This window comes from Staurois parvus, unplaced genomic scaffold (genome assembly GCF_062004578.1).
Source record: "Staurois parvus isolate SC_StPar_1 unplaced genomic scaffold, SC_StPar_1.0 ptg000439l, whole genome shotgun sequence".
NCBI lineage: Eukaryota > Metazoa > Chordata > Amphibia > Anura > Ranidae > Staurois > Staurois parvus.
The window spans coordinates 8967949-8985797 of record NW_028318235.1 but is presented as its reverse complement, the minus strand read 5'-3'; the positions used below and the strand labels follow the sequence as shown (position 1 = coordinate 8985797).

At 41.3% G+C, this 17849-nt stretch overlaps 1 protein-coding gene across 1 annotated transcript in view; it reads right to left on the bottom strand.

Annotated features, from left to right (window-relative positions):
- TMEM59L (transmembrane protein 59 like) overlaps positions 1 to 10576 on the bottom strand; it is a 95414-nt gene extending 84838 nt beyond the window's left edge. Inside the window, exon 1 of the mRNA XM_089687917.1 lies at positions 10297 to 10576. Coding sequence (XP_089544043.1) covers positions 10297 to 10476 — 180 coding nt within the window. The 5' untranslated portion in view covers positions 10477 to 10576. The remainder of the gene's footprint in view (positions 1 to 10296) is intronic.
- Between the last annotated feature and the right edge of the window lie 7273 nt (positions 10577 to 17849).

Sequence of the window (17849 nt, the reverse complement as noted above, 5' to 3'; positions counted from 1 at the left end):
GTATGTAATGTTCCATACCTGTAAAAGCTGAAAATCATTATAGTACACACCGTTACTGAACACAGGAAGTTGTTCACTCAACACTGACATCACTCAAAGAACCCTTTGCATTTTAACAATGAATGCAAAATGCTCTCTGATTGGACGAGGTGGAGATCAAGATGTCTCCCCACCACTTCTCCATCTCGTCCAATCAGAGAATGCTTTTAATTTGAGAAAATTTGAGTTTTCCCTAAATGGCATCCATGTCAACTGAGTGACGTCCTATATTCACAATGCACTAGGGCATCCACTCAGCACGGGATTTGATAACTAGTGAAGGTCACTGCAGTAGTGGAGCCTACTACAATGACTTCCAGCTTTCCCAGGAATCACACAGGTATGACACATACTGTATATGTTTACAACGGTCCACGTTGGACCAAGGTAACTATGTAACATTTGTAACAACTGCCATACCAAAACCTAAGCTTTAAAAAAAAAGAGTGAAGATTCAGTTTATTAATACAATTTTGTGCAGATGAAGCAAATTAACAGGAATTTTCTTTTCCCATAACGTGATAATTAAAGTCTTCACTTGTTTTGAATGAATATTCTAAGGTCCTTTTGTAAACTAGCCATAGAAGTGGCCATCACTTAGTAACACTCTATTTGGCAAAAATTATAGGCAGCAAAGTTTCTTGTAGCATGTAACAGATCTACTTTTGTATGCTTTGACATTTTTCATCACCTTTCCTCAGCAAACACGTGCGGTTGAGAAAAATTCTTAAGCTGCCTTGTAGACCAAAAATCTTCCCTCTGATTTCCCATAGTTCAGGGGTCTATGTAGTATGTTCCAAAAACTAGGAAGTAAATTCTCAGTCCATGTAAATGGAAGGTACTTTCCTGCCAACTCAAACAAAATTAGTTGCAAAAAAAACCAAACTTTACAAATAAAGATGTTACAAAAATAAAATACCCACCTAGATGCAGGCTTCCAACACTTCTGGGAGGTAGAGGTGACATCATTGAGCTTTGCTGCTGTCTGGGCACTCAAATAAAAATTAAAGAATGCAAATTTACAATGCAATGAGTTTCAATTTATGGATTTTTGAGTGCCCAGATATCTCAGGAGGCAGTGGGAAGGTGCAGTGTCACCCATGCCCCCTGGAAATGTCAGAAGCCAGGGCCATGGTGAGTATTTTTTAGTTTTTAGTTTTTTTGTAACATTTTTTTTTTTAAGTGGAAGAAAACCCTACCACTAACTATTAATAAAAAACTTTTTACCCCCTCCTCTTAACTACCCTGTGTGTGGGTGCTGAAGGAAAGAGGAGGATGCGGGGACAGTGGTACCAAGGGAGCCTATGGATGATGTCACAGTGACTGGAATTCACAGCTGTTGTCAAGCGCTCCCTTACACAGATCATTCGAATCTGTGGGATCATGTGCCAGGTAAAGCCAGGTAAGTATACAGATCTATCATACACTGGGCATGCAGGATGGGTAAAGCAGGGGAAAGGAATGTTTTTAAATATAGTTAGTATTAGCTTTTTCTTCCACTTTAAGTTTTTTTGCAGCTAAATTTGTTAGGGTGGTAGGTGGCTGGAAGGAAAGCGAATCTCCATTTTTCATAGAAATTCTATTATAAAGGTCTCTAGGATTGAGGGGAGTGAAATTATTTATTATACAGTTGCCTTTGTTTTTCTGATCTTTATGTGCAAAAATCTAGGATCCAGCACACTGGGAGCAGCCCTGCAGATATCCAGAATTAGTTGTCACCCCTAAAGATGTCTATATGGATTTTGCCTCCCACTAGCTACCTGCAGAGTGGTGTACTGTAAAAGTATTCAGCACAAGGAACTTGTATTACATTATTTAGTACATTTTGCTTGCAATTATGGAAAAATTGCTAACTTGTTAAAATGGTGATATATTTTTCTTCCATAACAGCAACCTTACATATCACAATTCAACCCTTTCTGAAGCTCAGAGTGCTCAACTCTATTTTACATACACTGCCCTTTGCTGCTGTATCGCATACAGTATGTCAGAGGAATTTTTTTGTTTTGAGATTCCATGCAATATTTCCTTCTGATTAATCTTTTGTGCAGACAGAACTCCAGGTGTTTTTGCTTTGCTTTGCATACCTGTTCAGTGTACAACCAGTTCTATCTGAATCTCTTTTTCGATCAGGTCATGTTCATTTTATTAATGCTTTGGATAATGTGAATCTCTGTGAGATACCAGTTGTTTGTAAAATCCCTATAGACTTCTGTGAAGGAACATATTGCATACAAGTATGGTGATGGATAATATGTTCCTTACATCCCTCTAGACAATAAAAAAAAAAAGAAAGAAAAAGGATCTGGGATTTTTTTACTGGTGCTGTCTTTCATGGAATGTAACAAATATAAGAGGCTCTTAAAACCAAATATTTATTACATATATTTCTTATCACAGTACATTGTTAAAAACCAAGAATATAAAGATTTGAGTGATTACAATTTGAATGTGATTAGAACATACGGATATTGAAAACACCTCTCATGTTCCTCGCAAACACAATAACACATATTAACATGAATGTATCTGTAAATAATTATCTTTATGTCCATGCACCAGAATGTTGCTCAACCATTTTGGTGACATGTAAAGTCGCAGGTCAGCTCCTGTATTCCCCAGTGGAGAACATTCAGCGAGTGGCAGCCGGAGTGCTCTGTGAGCTTGCTCAGGATAAAGAAGCAGCCGACACCATTGATGCTGAGGGTGCACCTGCTCCTCTGATGGAACTCCTGCATTCCCATAATGAGGGCACAGCTTTTCTATTTTCAGAGCCCTGCCTGTGATCCAGTTACCAACCCACCAGAGGGAAGCACCTGTATTTAGGAATCTTCACCCACCCAGCTCTAAAGGGGTACTCTGGCTCACTGGATCTATTCATATATCTATACGTACCTGAAGGAGAACCCCGAGTTCCAGTCTGGACCCTGACCAGTGAAGTGGATCTGCATGATTTATACACTGCGTAAATTAATTACGCTTCTGGTTAGTGCGCATTTTTTACTGTAGCACAGAGAGTACCGTCACCAGACTGGAAGTTATTGATCAAGATATACTTGATATCAGAACTGTCATAGATTGTTTTTCCATCATTTGGGATTTATATAACATTTTATATTTATCTTGAATAATTTTTTACTATATCAGATTGGTATATATTGATTAGCACTGTGCATATATATTTTTATGTATAGCATACAAATGTTTAATATTATTACCTTATAGTCAAAATCAGTATTTTGGTCAGTTATGTGAGGCTGGGCTTTCCTTTGCTACATATTTATTATTTCCTTTGAGCCATATATATGGAAAAATCCGAAATTATTATACAGATTACCATACTCATACAGTAAGCTAGTGCATGCCCAGAAATGTATTACACTTTATGAAAAGGATAACTAAAGTATAATGGTCACAAATATCCTTTTCATTCCATGCCTGAAGATCTAGAGCACAGGTGTCAAACTGGCGGCCCTCCAGCTGTTGCCAAAGTCCCATGAGGCATTTCAAGATTGACAGTTACAAACATGACTCCCAAAGGCAGAGGCATAATGGGACTTGTAGTTTCACAACAGCTGGAGGGTCCCCATTTGACACCCCTGATGTAGAGACTAAAGGTTTGTGACTCTAGTATTTACCATTGTAGTGATTACTAAAGTGACAGATAGTGACAGTGTGAATACCATCCAGTGAACACAGCACTATTCTGGAAAAGGAATCTGACATCTGAAACAGGTCACAGGGTTAATACAGTCATTTGGGCTGCACCCACCTTTGTTTTCCATGTGAAAGCATTTCAATATATACAATTGCTTGATGTAGATTAAAAGTCATGTATTGTCACAACAAATAAACAGTCATAAACATTCTGTTATTTTAAAAAAAGTTGTTTGTGCAATACATGATCAATACATGTCTAAGGGGGTTATTTACTAAAGCTGGAGAGTGCACAATCTGGTTCAACTCTGATTGGAAACCAATCATCTTCCAGCTTTTATTGCCAAAGCTTAATTGAACAATCTGAAGTTAGAAGCTAATTGGCTACTATGCACAGCTGCAGCAGATTCTGAGTGCCCCAGTGTTAGCAAATCTCCCCGTGTGTGTTTTTCTATAACGTTCAAACAGTTCTTGAAATACAGTTTGCAACTGGAAAATCAGCAATGGATGAAAAAACTAACTGTGCAGAGTGGAAACGTTTGACTTCTCTGAGTGGGCCAGAGTCCAGAGATAGCTGTGTGCTGCTTTGTCAAACTAATCTACAGGTAGGTATAAAAGACACATAACGCAGTATGCATCCAATATTACATGCCTAAATATTTTTTTTAACACAAGCAGTTTGACTACCTGAATTTGACTTTATATTCACCTCTTGTAGTTCCTGTATAGCAGAGCTCAGACTGGGGGTGGGATAAGCACACAAGGAACCACTCAGTTGTACTGTAGTGTGAAGAGCATGCTCACAGGAGGAGAGAGAAAAGTGACAGTGACATATGTTTATCAATCTGCTGCTTCTCCTTTCACTGTCCAGTCACAGGCTAGAGAAAGGAGAAGACTTGTAAGTGTTACTAAATGGCAGCAGAGACAATCAGGACTCCTCCCATAGCTGTGCTGTAGGGAAAAGCTGTGTAACTCTCAAATCTGGATGGATAGAAATATAAATCTTTTTGCAGCTAAAACAGATCTTTATATGTATTTCCCCCATGCATTAAAACATTTGTTCATTACATGAAAGTAAGGTTAATAATATACAGTATCTCAAAGAAGTGGGTACACCCCTCACATTTTTGTAAATATTTTATTCTATCTTTTCATGTGACAACACTGAAGAAATGACATTTTGCTACAATGTAAAGTAGTGAGTGTACAGCTTGTATAAAAGTGTAAATTTGCTGTCCCCTCAAAATAAATCAACACACAGCCATTAATGTCTAAACCGCTGGCAACAAAAGTGAGTACACCCTAAGTGAAAATGTCCAAATTGGGCCCAAAGTGTCAATATTTTCTGTGGCCACCATTATTTTCCAGCACTGCCTTAACCCTCTTGGGAATAGAGTTCACCAGAGCTTCACAGGTCGCACTGGAGTCCTCTTTCACTCCTCCATGACGACACCACAGAGCTGGTGGATGTTAGAGACCTTGCGCTCCTCCACCTTCCATTTGAGGATGCCCCACAGATGCTCAATAGGGTTTAGGTCTGGAGACATGCTTGGCCAGTCCATCACCTTTACTCTCAACTTCTTTAGCAAGGCAGTGGTCATCTTGGAGGTGTGTTTGGGGTTGTTATCATGTTGGAATACTGCCCTGTGGCCCAGTCTCCGATGGGAGGGGATCATGCTCTGCTTTAGTATGTCACAGTACATGTTGGCATTCATGGTTCCCTCAATGAACTGTAGCTCCCCTGTGCCGGCAGCACTCATGCAGCCCCAGACCATGACACTCCCACCACCATGCTTAACTGTAGGTAAGACACACTTGTCTCTGTACTCCTCACCTGGTTGTCGCCACACATGCTTGACACCATCTGAACCAAATAAGTTTATCTTGGTCTCATCAGACCACAGGACATGGTTCCAGCAATCCATGTCCTTAGTCTGCTTGTCTTCTGCAAACTGTTTGTGGACTTTCTTGTGTATCATCTTTAGAAGAAGCTTCCTTCTGGGACGACAGCCATGCAGTGTGCGGCGTATGGTCTGAGCACTGACAGGCTGACCCTCCCATCCCTTCAACCTCTGCAGCAATGCCACAGGTGTATAAAAAAAAGAGCACCTAGGCATGAAGACTGCTTCTACAAAGATTTGTGAAAGAATGGGTCGCTCTCAGGAGCTCAGTGAATTCAGTGGTTCTGTCATAGGTTTCCACCTGTGCAATAAGTCTGTCCGTCAAATTTCCTTGCTACTAAATATTCCACGGTCAACTGCTAGTGGTATTATAACACAGTGTAAGCAACTAGGAACATCAGCAACTCAGCCATGAAGTGGTAGGCCATGTAAAATGACAGAGTGGGGTCAGCGCATGTGGAAGTGCACAGTGCGCAAAAGTCACCAACTGTCTGAAGAGTCAATAGCTAAAGACCTCCAAGCTTTGTGTGGTCTTCAGATTAGCACAACAGTGCTTAGAGAGCTTCATGGAATGGGTTTCCATGGCCGAGCAGTTGCATCCAAGCCTTACATCACCAAGTGCAATGCAAAGCGTTGGATGCAGTGGGGTAAAGCATGACGCCACTGGACTCTAGAGCAGTTCTCTGGAGTAACAAATCACGCTTCTCTGTCTGGCAATAAGATGGACGTGTCTAGGTTTGGTGGTTGCCAGGAGAATGGTACTTTCCTGACTGCATTGTGCCAAGTGTGAAGTTCGGTGGAGAGGAGGATTATGGTGTGGGGTTGTTTTTCAATGGTTGGGGTTGGCCCCTTCATTCCAGTGAAGGGAACTCTTAAGGCATCAGCATACCAAGACATTTTGGATAATTTCATGTTCCCAACTTTGTGGGAACAGTTTGGGGGTGGCCCCTTCCTGTTCCAACATGACTGTGCACCAGTGCACAAAGCAAGGTCCATAAAGACATGGATGAGCGAGTTTGGAGTGGAGGAACTTGATTGGCCTGCACGGAGTCCTGACCTCAACCAGAAAGAACACCTTTGGGATGAAATAAAGTGGAGACTGCGAGCCAGGCCTTCTTGTCCGACATCAGTGCCTAACCTCACAAATGCGCTTCTGGAAGAATGGTCAAACATTCCCATAGACACATTCCTATCCTTGTGGACAGCCTTCCCAGATGACGGGTGGACCAACTCAATATTGAACCCTATGGACTAAGACGCCATTAAAATTCATGTGCATGTAAAGGAAGGCGTCCCAGTACTTTTGGCAATATAGTGTATGTACAGTATATGTATGTATATTGTGGGAACTCGCTTCAAATGGTAGAGCTCTTCTTGTTAAAGCACACAGCAACTCGCTTCTTTAAGGGCTTTCTTGCCCATTTTTATTTAAAAGAACAAAGTTCCATAAAGAAAAATGCTTCCCACGCAGGGGTATCCAACATCAAGCAAACTAACAGTATTCAGCCTCCTGGCTTGTACACAGTTCAATGTCTGTCTCCTGCAGACTCTTCCCAAATTATGACCACTAGCACACAGCTAGTCTGGCTTCCACCTGCCTCCAAGGCAGAGACCTCCCGTCTGCCAGGCTGGAGCCCTCCTGACTCCTGTCTGCCGAGGTGGAGCCCTCCTGACTCCGTCTGCCGGGGTGGAGCCCTCCTGACTCCGTCTGCCGGGGTGGAGCCCTCCTGACTCCGTCTGCCGGGGTGGAGCCCAGAACCATGGTTAGGACTCTATAAAAAGGCCTGCACACACCTGTGCAATCATGGTTGTGCTGGGGGTTCTCAAAACACGGATTTCATCCCTCCCAGATCTCTTTGAAATCTCCAGGCTCCAGATCCCAAAACAAACTTAATGAATAAATGAGGAAACCGAAAAGTCAGTTTCCTCTGCAATACATCAACTCTCAGGAGCCCCTCAACCTGCCTGGTTGAGAATCCAGGGTTTTCAGCCTTATTTTGACTGTGGCAGGACACAGCACTGCCACAATATATATATATATATACATACATACATATGTACATACATACACAAACACACCTGTATACAATTTGTCATTTTCAACAAATCACCTGTTATAACACCTGAAGATGTAGCTTTAGAACACAGAAAACTAAATTATCTCATAAATATTTCTAGTTGGCCACTAAAAGGTACCACAGCCTTTTTTTCTCTAGCTTATTTTTTTCTATGATTTTTTTTTTCTCTCCTTGTAATTCTTGAAATTTTATCACCATTTAATTTTCTTGTACCCTATACCCCTGTTAACCGCTTTCCTGCTGCCCTATAGTAGAACTACTACTTATATATATGTATATATAAGTGATTTCCATTTCCGGGTAGGGGGCGCGCACAAATTTGATTTTTAAATTTTTTTTACTGGATATGTTTTTAAGCAAAAAGTAAAAAAAGTTTTGTTTTTTTTTCAAAATTGTCAGTCTTTTTTTGTTTATAGCACAAAAAATAAAAACTGCACAGGTGATCAAATACCACCAAAAGAAAGCTCTATTTGTTGGGGAAAAAAGGACATAAATTGCATTTATGTACAGTGTTGCATGACCGCGTAATGCTGTATCGCAAAAAATTGCCTGGTTAGGAAGGGGGGTAAATCCTCTGGAGGGCAAGTGGTTAAAGTATAAACTACTCACCTTGTAAAACAACCCATTCCATTTAAAATAGAAATGAAAGGCAAAGCATTTGTGTATAGATTTTTTTCCCCCCTGTTTTTAAATGATTACATACCCTCTGAGCTCCTTATGCAGTTGAGAACAGCTGGGGGAAGAAAAAGAGAAGCACACTGAACTTCCCAGTGAAAGGCTGTGCGGGGAGGGGGTGGGGGGGTGTCGGCAGAAGTCTGATCATTGGAGGAAAACAGACTGAGTTCCCAGCACAACTAGAGCAGTGTGTTCTCCTACTTAGTGTAGTAAATGTTTAATAGAAAAGGACTGGCAGGAACACCAGGGATTGCACACAAAGGGAGCAATACAAAGAAAACAGGATACTGGGCAACACAGTGTCTAAATGGTTAGCACTTCTACCTGGCAGTACTAGAGTCGTTGGTTCAAATCCCAACCACAGCACCACCTGCCTGGAGTTTGCATGTTCTCCCTGTGCCTGCGTGGGTTTCCTCTGAGTACTCTGGTTTCCTCCCACACTCCAAAGACATGTTGGTAGGTGAATTGGCTCCTGTCTAAATTGGCCCTAGTATGTGTATGTATGAATGTGAGTTAGGGACCTTAGATTGTAACCCCCTTGAGGGTTAGGGACTGATGTGAATGTACAATATATGTATGTAAAGCGCTGCATAAATTGACAGTGCTATAGAAGTACCTATAATAAATAGGAAACTTTTCATACATCATACTGTACATGGTACAGCAGTCACATATCAGGAATATGAAATGTTGGGCTTACATACTCCTTGATACCTCATTCTGTGTTTTGTAACCTTGTATTTATTCTGTTTTCATGTCTATGAAATTACCATGTGACTATTGCATTCAATACAACATACAGATTTGATAAAGTGCTAATACCTGGGAACATTGTGGGTTGCAATGTGCAAAGCAATAGTGAAAAATAGTGAGGGAGAAACCAAATTTCTGCCAGAAAAATGTACTACTAAATTAGAAAAAAAAATTATATTTTAAAAATATTCTTTTGTTCAAGATTTGGAGAAAAAAAAATCACACAACACTAAACAACAGGCCATCCCTAATATACTGTATGAGACATATATACACATATATATATATATATATATATATATATATATATATATAAAAATTATAGCATGACACAGCATTGTGATAAATGTAAGATTTCACATGCTGGGCTGGTTACATAAACAGGTTCATTTATCTTGGCCTAAAGCAATCTGTTTTAGTACACAACATGCTTGTTAAGTACACAATACCTTAAAGGAATCCACATAAATAAATAAGAAGCAAAGGCCAAATTAAGTAATTTTTTCCCGAAATAGAAATCAAATGATTAAAAAAGCAGTTGTACAGGGGATAGATCTATTCTAGCTGTGTAATTACTCTGGATCATATAGCGACAGTTTATAATTTTTAAAATGTACATTTTATTTTGCATCCATCAGTTTCTATAGACATAGCACGATAATACAGTTATATGTATGGAGGATGTACACATTACATACAGCGAGGTTGGATTTCTTTAGGCATATATATTACACCGGCGGTTTCCTCCAGCAAGAGATTGCTGTGACATTCACTCTAGGGATGTGCAATTACACACCCACCAAGAGGAGAGAAGCAACAGCAAAGAAAGGAAGCTATTTGGCTTAATTCAGTGCTATGACAATAGAACAAAAAGCAGCATGCATCATCCAACCTTTCCCAACAGGCAACATTTTTTGTTTTCGGCTGCACCTGCTAATTACTTTAAACAATGTCACATACAGGTGACCACCATGTTAATTGCGATCTTAAATTGACACATCCAGATGTCATGATAAAATCAGCAGATGTTGGGCCGTGGAAGCATCATGTACGCAGGATGCAGTAATATGGATGCTTGGTGACATCTGCGTGGGCAAATGTAGGCATACACATTACGAGGCTCAATAAATTGCTGGATCCATTTTATTGACTGTCACACACATACACAAACACGCACACAGCTTGGTACTTACTTCATTTGAGCTTTTGTGCTTGAAGGTGAACTGACACTGCTGGCTGCAGGAGGTGATGTCTCCCAGCTGGGCATCAAAGGGATCCCCTGCACTGACTGCAGACACAATTACGAGCAGCAATAAGAGGAGGCTGTAGTCACAGCGACAGTGTTCTGGGGCTCCCATCCTGCAGCACTTCATACAGGGATCCAGGGATTGATGGCACAGCCTGTGAAACACAGTGAGGAGCAACTGCCGTGCAATGTCAGTGCTATTCTGACGTCATGTGTTTAGTGCAAAGGACTCTGGGAGAGGGAAGGAGGGGAATGCTGAGTGCAGTGACAGTGAGGATGGCTGGTGCACTCTGCTACAGATGCAGACTGCCATTTCTTTTACATCCTATAGCAGTGCACAGAAAGGGTTGATTTTACTTTGACATCTCCCAAAGAACACAATTATCACAATTAGTAGTTGCTGTGAGCTCTACACTTTTCTTTTCAGATGTGTTTTCTCAGTCCTACTTTGCATCTGGGACTGGAGCAGCAGCTGCATTGTGCTTCATTAGAGGCTTTGGCAGGTGGCTCCCCGAGTTCTTTCTATGTTATAAGGTGCCACCAGCCTGTAGAGGCTTTGGCTGGCCATACATTATACAATTTTCTTGAGATTTTTGGTTTAGATTTACCAAAAACCATATAATAGGAGGTCAAACCTAACAACACTTTCAATTGTATCCAATTAGATAGGCCCTTGCACTATATAGTTGAAAGTAAATCTAAAGGAAATTGGACAGAAATTTGTATATTGTATGGCCAGCCATAGTCATTTTTTTTTCTTGTTTAATATTTTTTTCATTTAAAGTTGTACAGGATACAATATAAACATAACTAGTTCCAAACTTCATAACGTTACTTTCATGAGAAAAAAACATAGTAAATAGAAAAAAAAATATATCATACACAATTTCTACACATGGTATATTGTAATTGAATGTTATTAAAAGTTATCTTTCTTTTTCTGCAGCACTGTAATTTTCTGTAAAATTCAATGCAATCTGGCCAGGGGCGTCCCTAGGGTTGGTGTCACCCGGTGCAGTAACACTTGGTGTCATCCCTCTGGCGATCCCCGTAGGATGGATCGGATCTGTGGATTGAGCATAATGGATTGGAGTCCAATCCATTATGCTCCTCAATCCGCAGATCTGATCCATCGTCGGGTTGCAACCTATATGGGGTTAACTGATCTTTCAACACCGGTCCGGTCTGCACATGCTCGAGAAGTGATGTCAGATGGAGAAGGTTCCTGTTATCGCGGCCGCATTTCCTGGTTACAGACCTTGCACAGCCTTACCTAGATCAGTTAACCCCCGTATGGTTTGCAAGCTGACGATCCCGGGCACGATGGATCGGATCTGCGGATTGGGGAGCATAATGGATAGGACTCCGATCCATTATGCTCAATCCACAGATCCGGTCCATCTTGTGGGGATCATCGGCTTGCAACCTATATGTGGTTAACTAATCTTTCAGCAACGGTCCGGTCTGCACAAGCTCGACAAGTGATGTCAATTGGAGGAGGTTTTTGCTATCAAGGCCGCATTTCCTGGTTACTGACAAGTCCCGGATCTTGCACAACCTTACCTAGATCAGTTAACCCCATATGGGTTGCAAGCCGACGATCCCAGCAAGATAGATTGGATCTGCAGATTGGGGAGCATAATGGATCAGACTCCGATGCATTATGCTCAATCCGCAGATCCGATCCATCTTGTGGGAATTGTTGGCTTGCTTTAAAACTTTTCTTTTCGTGGAGCTCGTGGAGAGGGTCCGGTGTCACCCCGTGCGATAGGTGTCACCCAGTGCGGGGCGCACCCCCTGCATCCGGCTAGGGATGCCACTGAATCTGGTATTGGCACAAAGGGTGAACAGAGTACCCCCAAAAATGTAATTTCCCACTTGTGTAATTGGCTGGTTTTTCCAAGAACTCAAAAAATATAGCACTTTCAACCCAGGTTCACACTGATGCGGTGCGGAATTCGCACCAGTTTCTGTGCAATTTCCACACCGCATCGTGATCGCACCCCGTTTATGCGAACTACTGCGGGTGTGTATATTAAGTTAACGACACCCCGAAATCGGTTTGCAAAACACGGTGCGATCTGCAGAAGCAGATTGAATGGGTAATCACACCCGATCTGATTCTGGTAAAGACAAAAAAAAGGGTCCTGCGCTTTTTTGGTGTGGATGCGGTGCGATCTGAGCCATACAAAATGTATGGCTCAAATTTATCTGCACAGAAATCGCATGTGATTTGCACAAAAATGCAGTGAGGTTCTGTCAGGGCAGGAGCGGTGGAATGGACGGGCAGGCCTAATGGTAGGGTCACGCACCGACTGACGAAAGCCACCACCCACAGACCGGAGTCCCTCAGGGCGCGGTGTCTAACCCCCAGGCTGCCTTTCACCAGGGCCCCTGATGGTGGGGATGAACTTGACGCAGCCAGGGACCAGGTCGCGGCCCTCGAGTAACCCCAGCTGTGGTAATGGCCGCCGCCAGTGGCGTATAGCTGGTGGGAACCAGATGGGAAACGATAGCGTAGTCGGACAGGCCGGGTCGATAACAGCGGGACAGACAGTACAAGACGGTAGGCAAGAATACACAGGTCACGAGCCGGGTTTAACAATGGGAGGTCAGATAATGGGATAAGGCAGAGAATAGTCTTAGACAAAGCCGAGTCGGTTTCCAGGAGAACAACGAGAGTAGAACCAGAGCTTGCTACAACACAATCATACAGGACACGAATGCACAGAGCAAGTGCAGACAACAGGCTTAAATGTGATCAACCACACCCCTCTGGGGGATGGACCGCAGAGGCCTGAAAGCATAAAAGGCTCCCACAATGCTTTGCAGAAACCTAAGATGGATGCCAGCACATGGAGCAGCAGCAGCACCAACTCTGAGGAAAGGTAGGACCTTGACAGGTTCCTTTGCAATTCCCATGCGATGTATAACACTGCATTAGTGTGAACCCAGGCTCAATGTGCCACATCTAAATATAGTACACAATAAAAAATACGCTGGAGAAGAGTAATCTACAATATAATCCTTAATAAACAAACTTATTACAATTACTTTGTACATGAAAACACATTAAAATCAAGTGAAACACACACAAAAAACAGTAGACTATATTTGTGTGTTTTCAATTGATTTTAAGGTGGTAGTAAACTCTTTTTTTTTACATTTTAAGCACGGGTAAGTTTATAATAAAGCTTGCCTGTAGGTAAAATTAATGAGATCTACTAAACATTGACTGTTTAGGAGATATTTGTTATAGAGTTATTATGCAAATACTGAGACCCTACTTGCATATGGTAATATTTCATTGCCTTATACTTCCTGTTTCCTGTTCTATGCTGACCTGGATGTAGTTCTGTTGCACAACATGATTCCTCACACCAGCAGCTTGTGTTGTCTGCATTCCTGTACATTAAACATGGTGTCAGAAGTGACTTGAATCAGGACTGAACCTCTTGTTTGGAGCACAGCAGCTTTTACCTGAACTAAGCATTGGAGAGCCAATCCGTATGAAGCCACTTCCAGGTGACAGGACTGGTCACTGGAGACTGGGTTCCTGTGTTCAGTGGGTTGCTCCTCGATCATATCTTGTGGATGTAGAAGGCAGTCTTTACCGCCGCAATCGAATGGACCTGCGAAGGGCAGAACGATTCACCACACAAGCCTATGAGCACCCTGCACGTGATCCTCCTGAGGTGCTCAATGCCCCGAGTTCTACTGGACCATATACTCAAAGCAGAGAGAACTCTGCTGTCATATCGGGATACAAAGAGGATGACATAATGCAGCCACTTATCCCGTCAAGTTCTTCTTTGCCAAACACAACCAGCCAGGAAAGAGGGTAGCTCCTTATCAACACCTTCTGGAGCTGAACGGATTTCCCCAAGCAAAATCCCTGTGACCTTGCGTAGTGGTCGAGTTTCAAGACCACCAGATAGACTCAATCTGTAGCATATCTACCAGTAACACAGTATGCCATGTTCAAGACTGCTCAGGATCTGTTTTAGTTTAATTGTTTACAAGGTTTGAATTGAATGTAAAAAAGGGAAATGTTATAGAGTTATTATGCAAATACTGTGACCCTACTTGCATATGGTAATATTGCATTGCCTTATACTTCCTGTTTCCTGTTCTATGCTGACCTGGATGTAGTTCTGTTGTACAACATGATTCCTCACACCAGCAGCTTGTGTTGTCTGCATTCCTGTACATTAAACATGGTGTCAGAAGTGACTTGAATCAGGACTGAGCCTCTTGTTTGGAGCACAGCAGCTTTTACCTGAACTAAGCATTGGAGAGCCAATCCGTATGAAGCCACTTCCAGGTGACAGGACTGGTTGCTGGAGACTGGGTTCCTGTGTTCAGAGGGTTGCTCCTCGATCATATCTTGTGGATGTAGAAGGCAGTCTTTACCACCGAAATCGAGTGGACCTGTGAAGGGCAGAACGATTCACCACACAAGCCTATGAGCACCCTGCACGTGATCCTCCTGAGGTGCTCAATGCCCCGAGTCCTACTGGACCATATACTCAAAGCAGAGAGAACTCTGCTGTCATATCGGGATACAATGAGGATGACATAATGCAGCCACATATCCTGTCAAGTTCCTCTTTGCCAAACACAACCAACCAGGAAAGAGGGTAGCTCCTTATCAACACCTTCTGGAGCTGAACGGATTTCCCCAGGCAAAATCCCTGTGACCTTGCGTAGTGGTCGAGTTTCAAGACCACCAGATAGACTCAATCTGTAGCATATCTACCAGTAACACAGTATGCCATGTTCAAGACTGTTCAGGATCTGTTTTAGTTTAATTGTTTACAAGGTTTGAATTGAATGTAAAAAAGGGAAATGTTATAGAGTTATTATGCAAATACTGTGACCCTACTTGCATATGGTAATATTGCATTGCCTAATACTTCCTGTTTCCTGTTCTATGCTGACCTGGATGTAGTTCTGTTGTACAACATGATTCCTCACACCAGCATCTTGTGTTGTCTGCATTCCTGTACATGAAACAATAGTCTCTTTTCATTTAATCTGGTCCATGTGCTCTGAAGGAATGGCATACCAGTGTCATTCATTCAGAGCTGTGTGCCATGGCCCAGGACTCCTGCTCGCATGCGCAGGAGTGACGTCATCGCGGCCCGGCCTGTCAGAATGCTGGAGCTCACAAACCCAGAAGGATGATGGGTGAAGATGAAAGATTCTACGCTGCCGGAGGACTTCATTTTAAGGTACTTTTTGCATAACGTGCTAGTATCCAATACATTTTTTTTATCTGTGGTTTACTACCACTTTAATGTGTTGTATGTTTTCATGTTCGAAGTAATTGTAATAAATTTGTTTTTACTTATCTACGTCTCGTGGTGTGCCTATAAAGTCCGTTAGTGGCTGCTGGTGAAGATTACTCTTCTCCAGCGTATTTTTTCTTGTGGCTTTCTAAGAAGTCTGCACTAAGATACAAGCCAGATTTTAGAAATCCTCTGACAAAAACTTAATTTTTAGTGGGATGTTCCTAAAGGGTTAATCACTTCTAAAGACATGCTGTCCTTGCTGCTTTCCTTATTAGAGTAATGCAAGTATATGAGCTGGAAACTAATGAAAATGTCCCTCTATTCGGATTCAGTATCCAAAAGACATAGGACAGCTATTTCTTCTGGGTAGAAACAGGTAGGAATCTACAACAAAGAGTGGTAAGATCAAATATACATAGATCATCCAGAGGTGATTGTTTTTTTCTCAACAAAAGTAAAGATACTCTTTAAGGATCACAAGCGTTACAGTCCCAGTATAATGCCATTGCAGAATGTCACAGAGAGTAGTTGGGTTGGCAAAGTATCATCAAAGGAACAGAACTAGGTAGTTAAAGCTGTATTAACCTAAAACTAAAACTGTAAAATATTGCAGCTTATCAATCCTTAGATGTGGTGGCTGCAGTAGTTTTCTTTTTTAAGGATTTTTTCCCCTCTGTTTTCACCTGTTGATTTGGCCAGTAAAACACCTCCTGTATTAAGGGGGCCTACACTTTGGATGAAGCAGAACAGGGGGCACCTTTGGACAGCAACGTTGTCAGTCTGGGGGTTGGGGGGAATGTTAGATGTACTAGCAGATTTAGATACACTGAGAAATTGAAGCCAAACTCCAGCTAACACTTAATAAGCAGTTACAAAAAACAGATTTTTTCCTTTTGAGATATAAGTTTTACATGTATAAATAAAAGCTGATCATTGTATGCACCCCTGTCAGTGGTAAATGGTTTGTCTCATTCCTGAAACTGCTACATTTTCACGAGAGCTTGTTCTTTTGAAAAACAACATACTTATTGGCAGGATCACTGGGGGAAAATAGAAAAAAGAAAACTGATGCAGCAATCACATCTAAGAATTGCTAAGCTGCAATATAATAAATGTTTGCTTTTTTGTTTAATGCCACTTTAACCACTTGCCTTTTTACCCCCTTCCTGCCCAGGCCAATTTTCACCTTCCACCTTGAATGACAATTGTGTGGTCATGCCACACCCATATGACATGTAATCCATATGACCTTTTTTGCATTTTTTTCACACAAATAGAGATTTATTTTGGTTGTATTTAATTACAACTGGGTGTTTTATTTCTTGCGCTATAAATGGAAAAAAAAACCCTGAACATTTTGATAGAAAAAATGTGTTGTTGTTAGTTTCGGATATAAGATTTTGCAAATAAATAATCTTTCTACACAAATGTAGGCCATGCTACATTTCTTTGGTGAAAATAACCCAAATCAATGTTTATTATTTAGTTGGTAGGAAAGTTATAGAGTATATACTATAGTATATATCTAAAGAAACGATAAATCCTAATGTACTAATTTCTTGAGACCCCAAAACACCAGGACAGCACAAATACCTCTCAAATGACCGCTTTCGGAATGTAGACAGCCTGAGGTATTTAGTAAGAGGCATGGCAAGTTTTTTGAAGTTGTCATTTTTTTGTCATAATTTTGTGGAAAATGAAGAAATGAAAAAAAAAAGTTCATAATTTTTTTTTTTTACATACTGTCACCAATGCAGTACAGCATCATCATATAACTGGCACGGCAGTGATCAGGGACACTGACTGGTGACAGTATGTAAAAAAATAAATAATTTAAATTAATTCATATTAATTTTTTTAAATTTTTAATTTCTTTTTTAATTTTTATGACATTTTTTAATGATTTTTTTTCTACTCCTGTGACCAGAGAAACACAGTGTTACCATAGCAACATTGTACTACTCTGGGCAAGTAATCAGGATTTTCTTTTACACATTATGATTGCTTATACAAATTTCATTGGTATAAGCAAGCATTTTCACTGAACGAAACGGATTCATTCAGTAGTTTTTATTGTGATCAGCTGTGATTGGCCTCATTGTTGGTGACAGTGGAAGGAACAATGCTCCTCTCTTGCTGACAGTGGGGGATAAAATGTCCCAAGGGCCAGATAAAAGCAGGAAAGGGCCTCAAAGGTGCAGCTTGG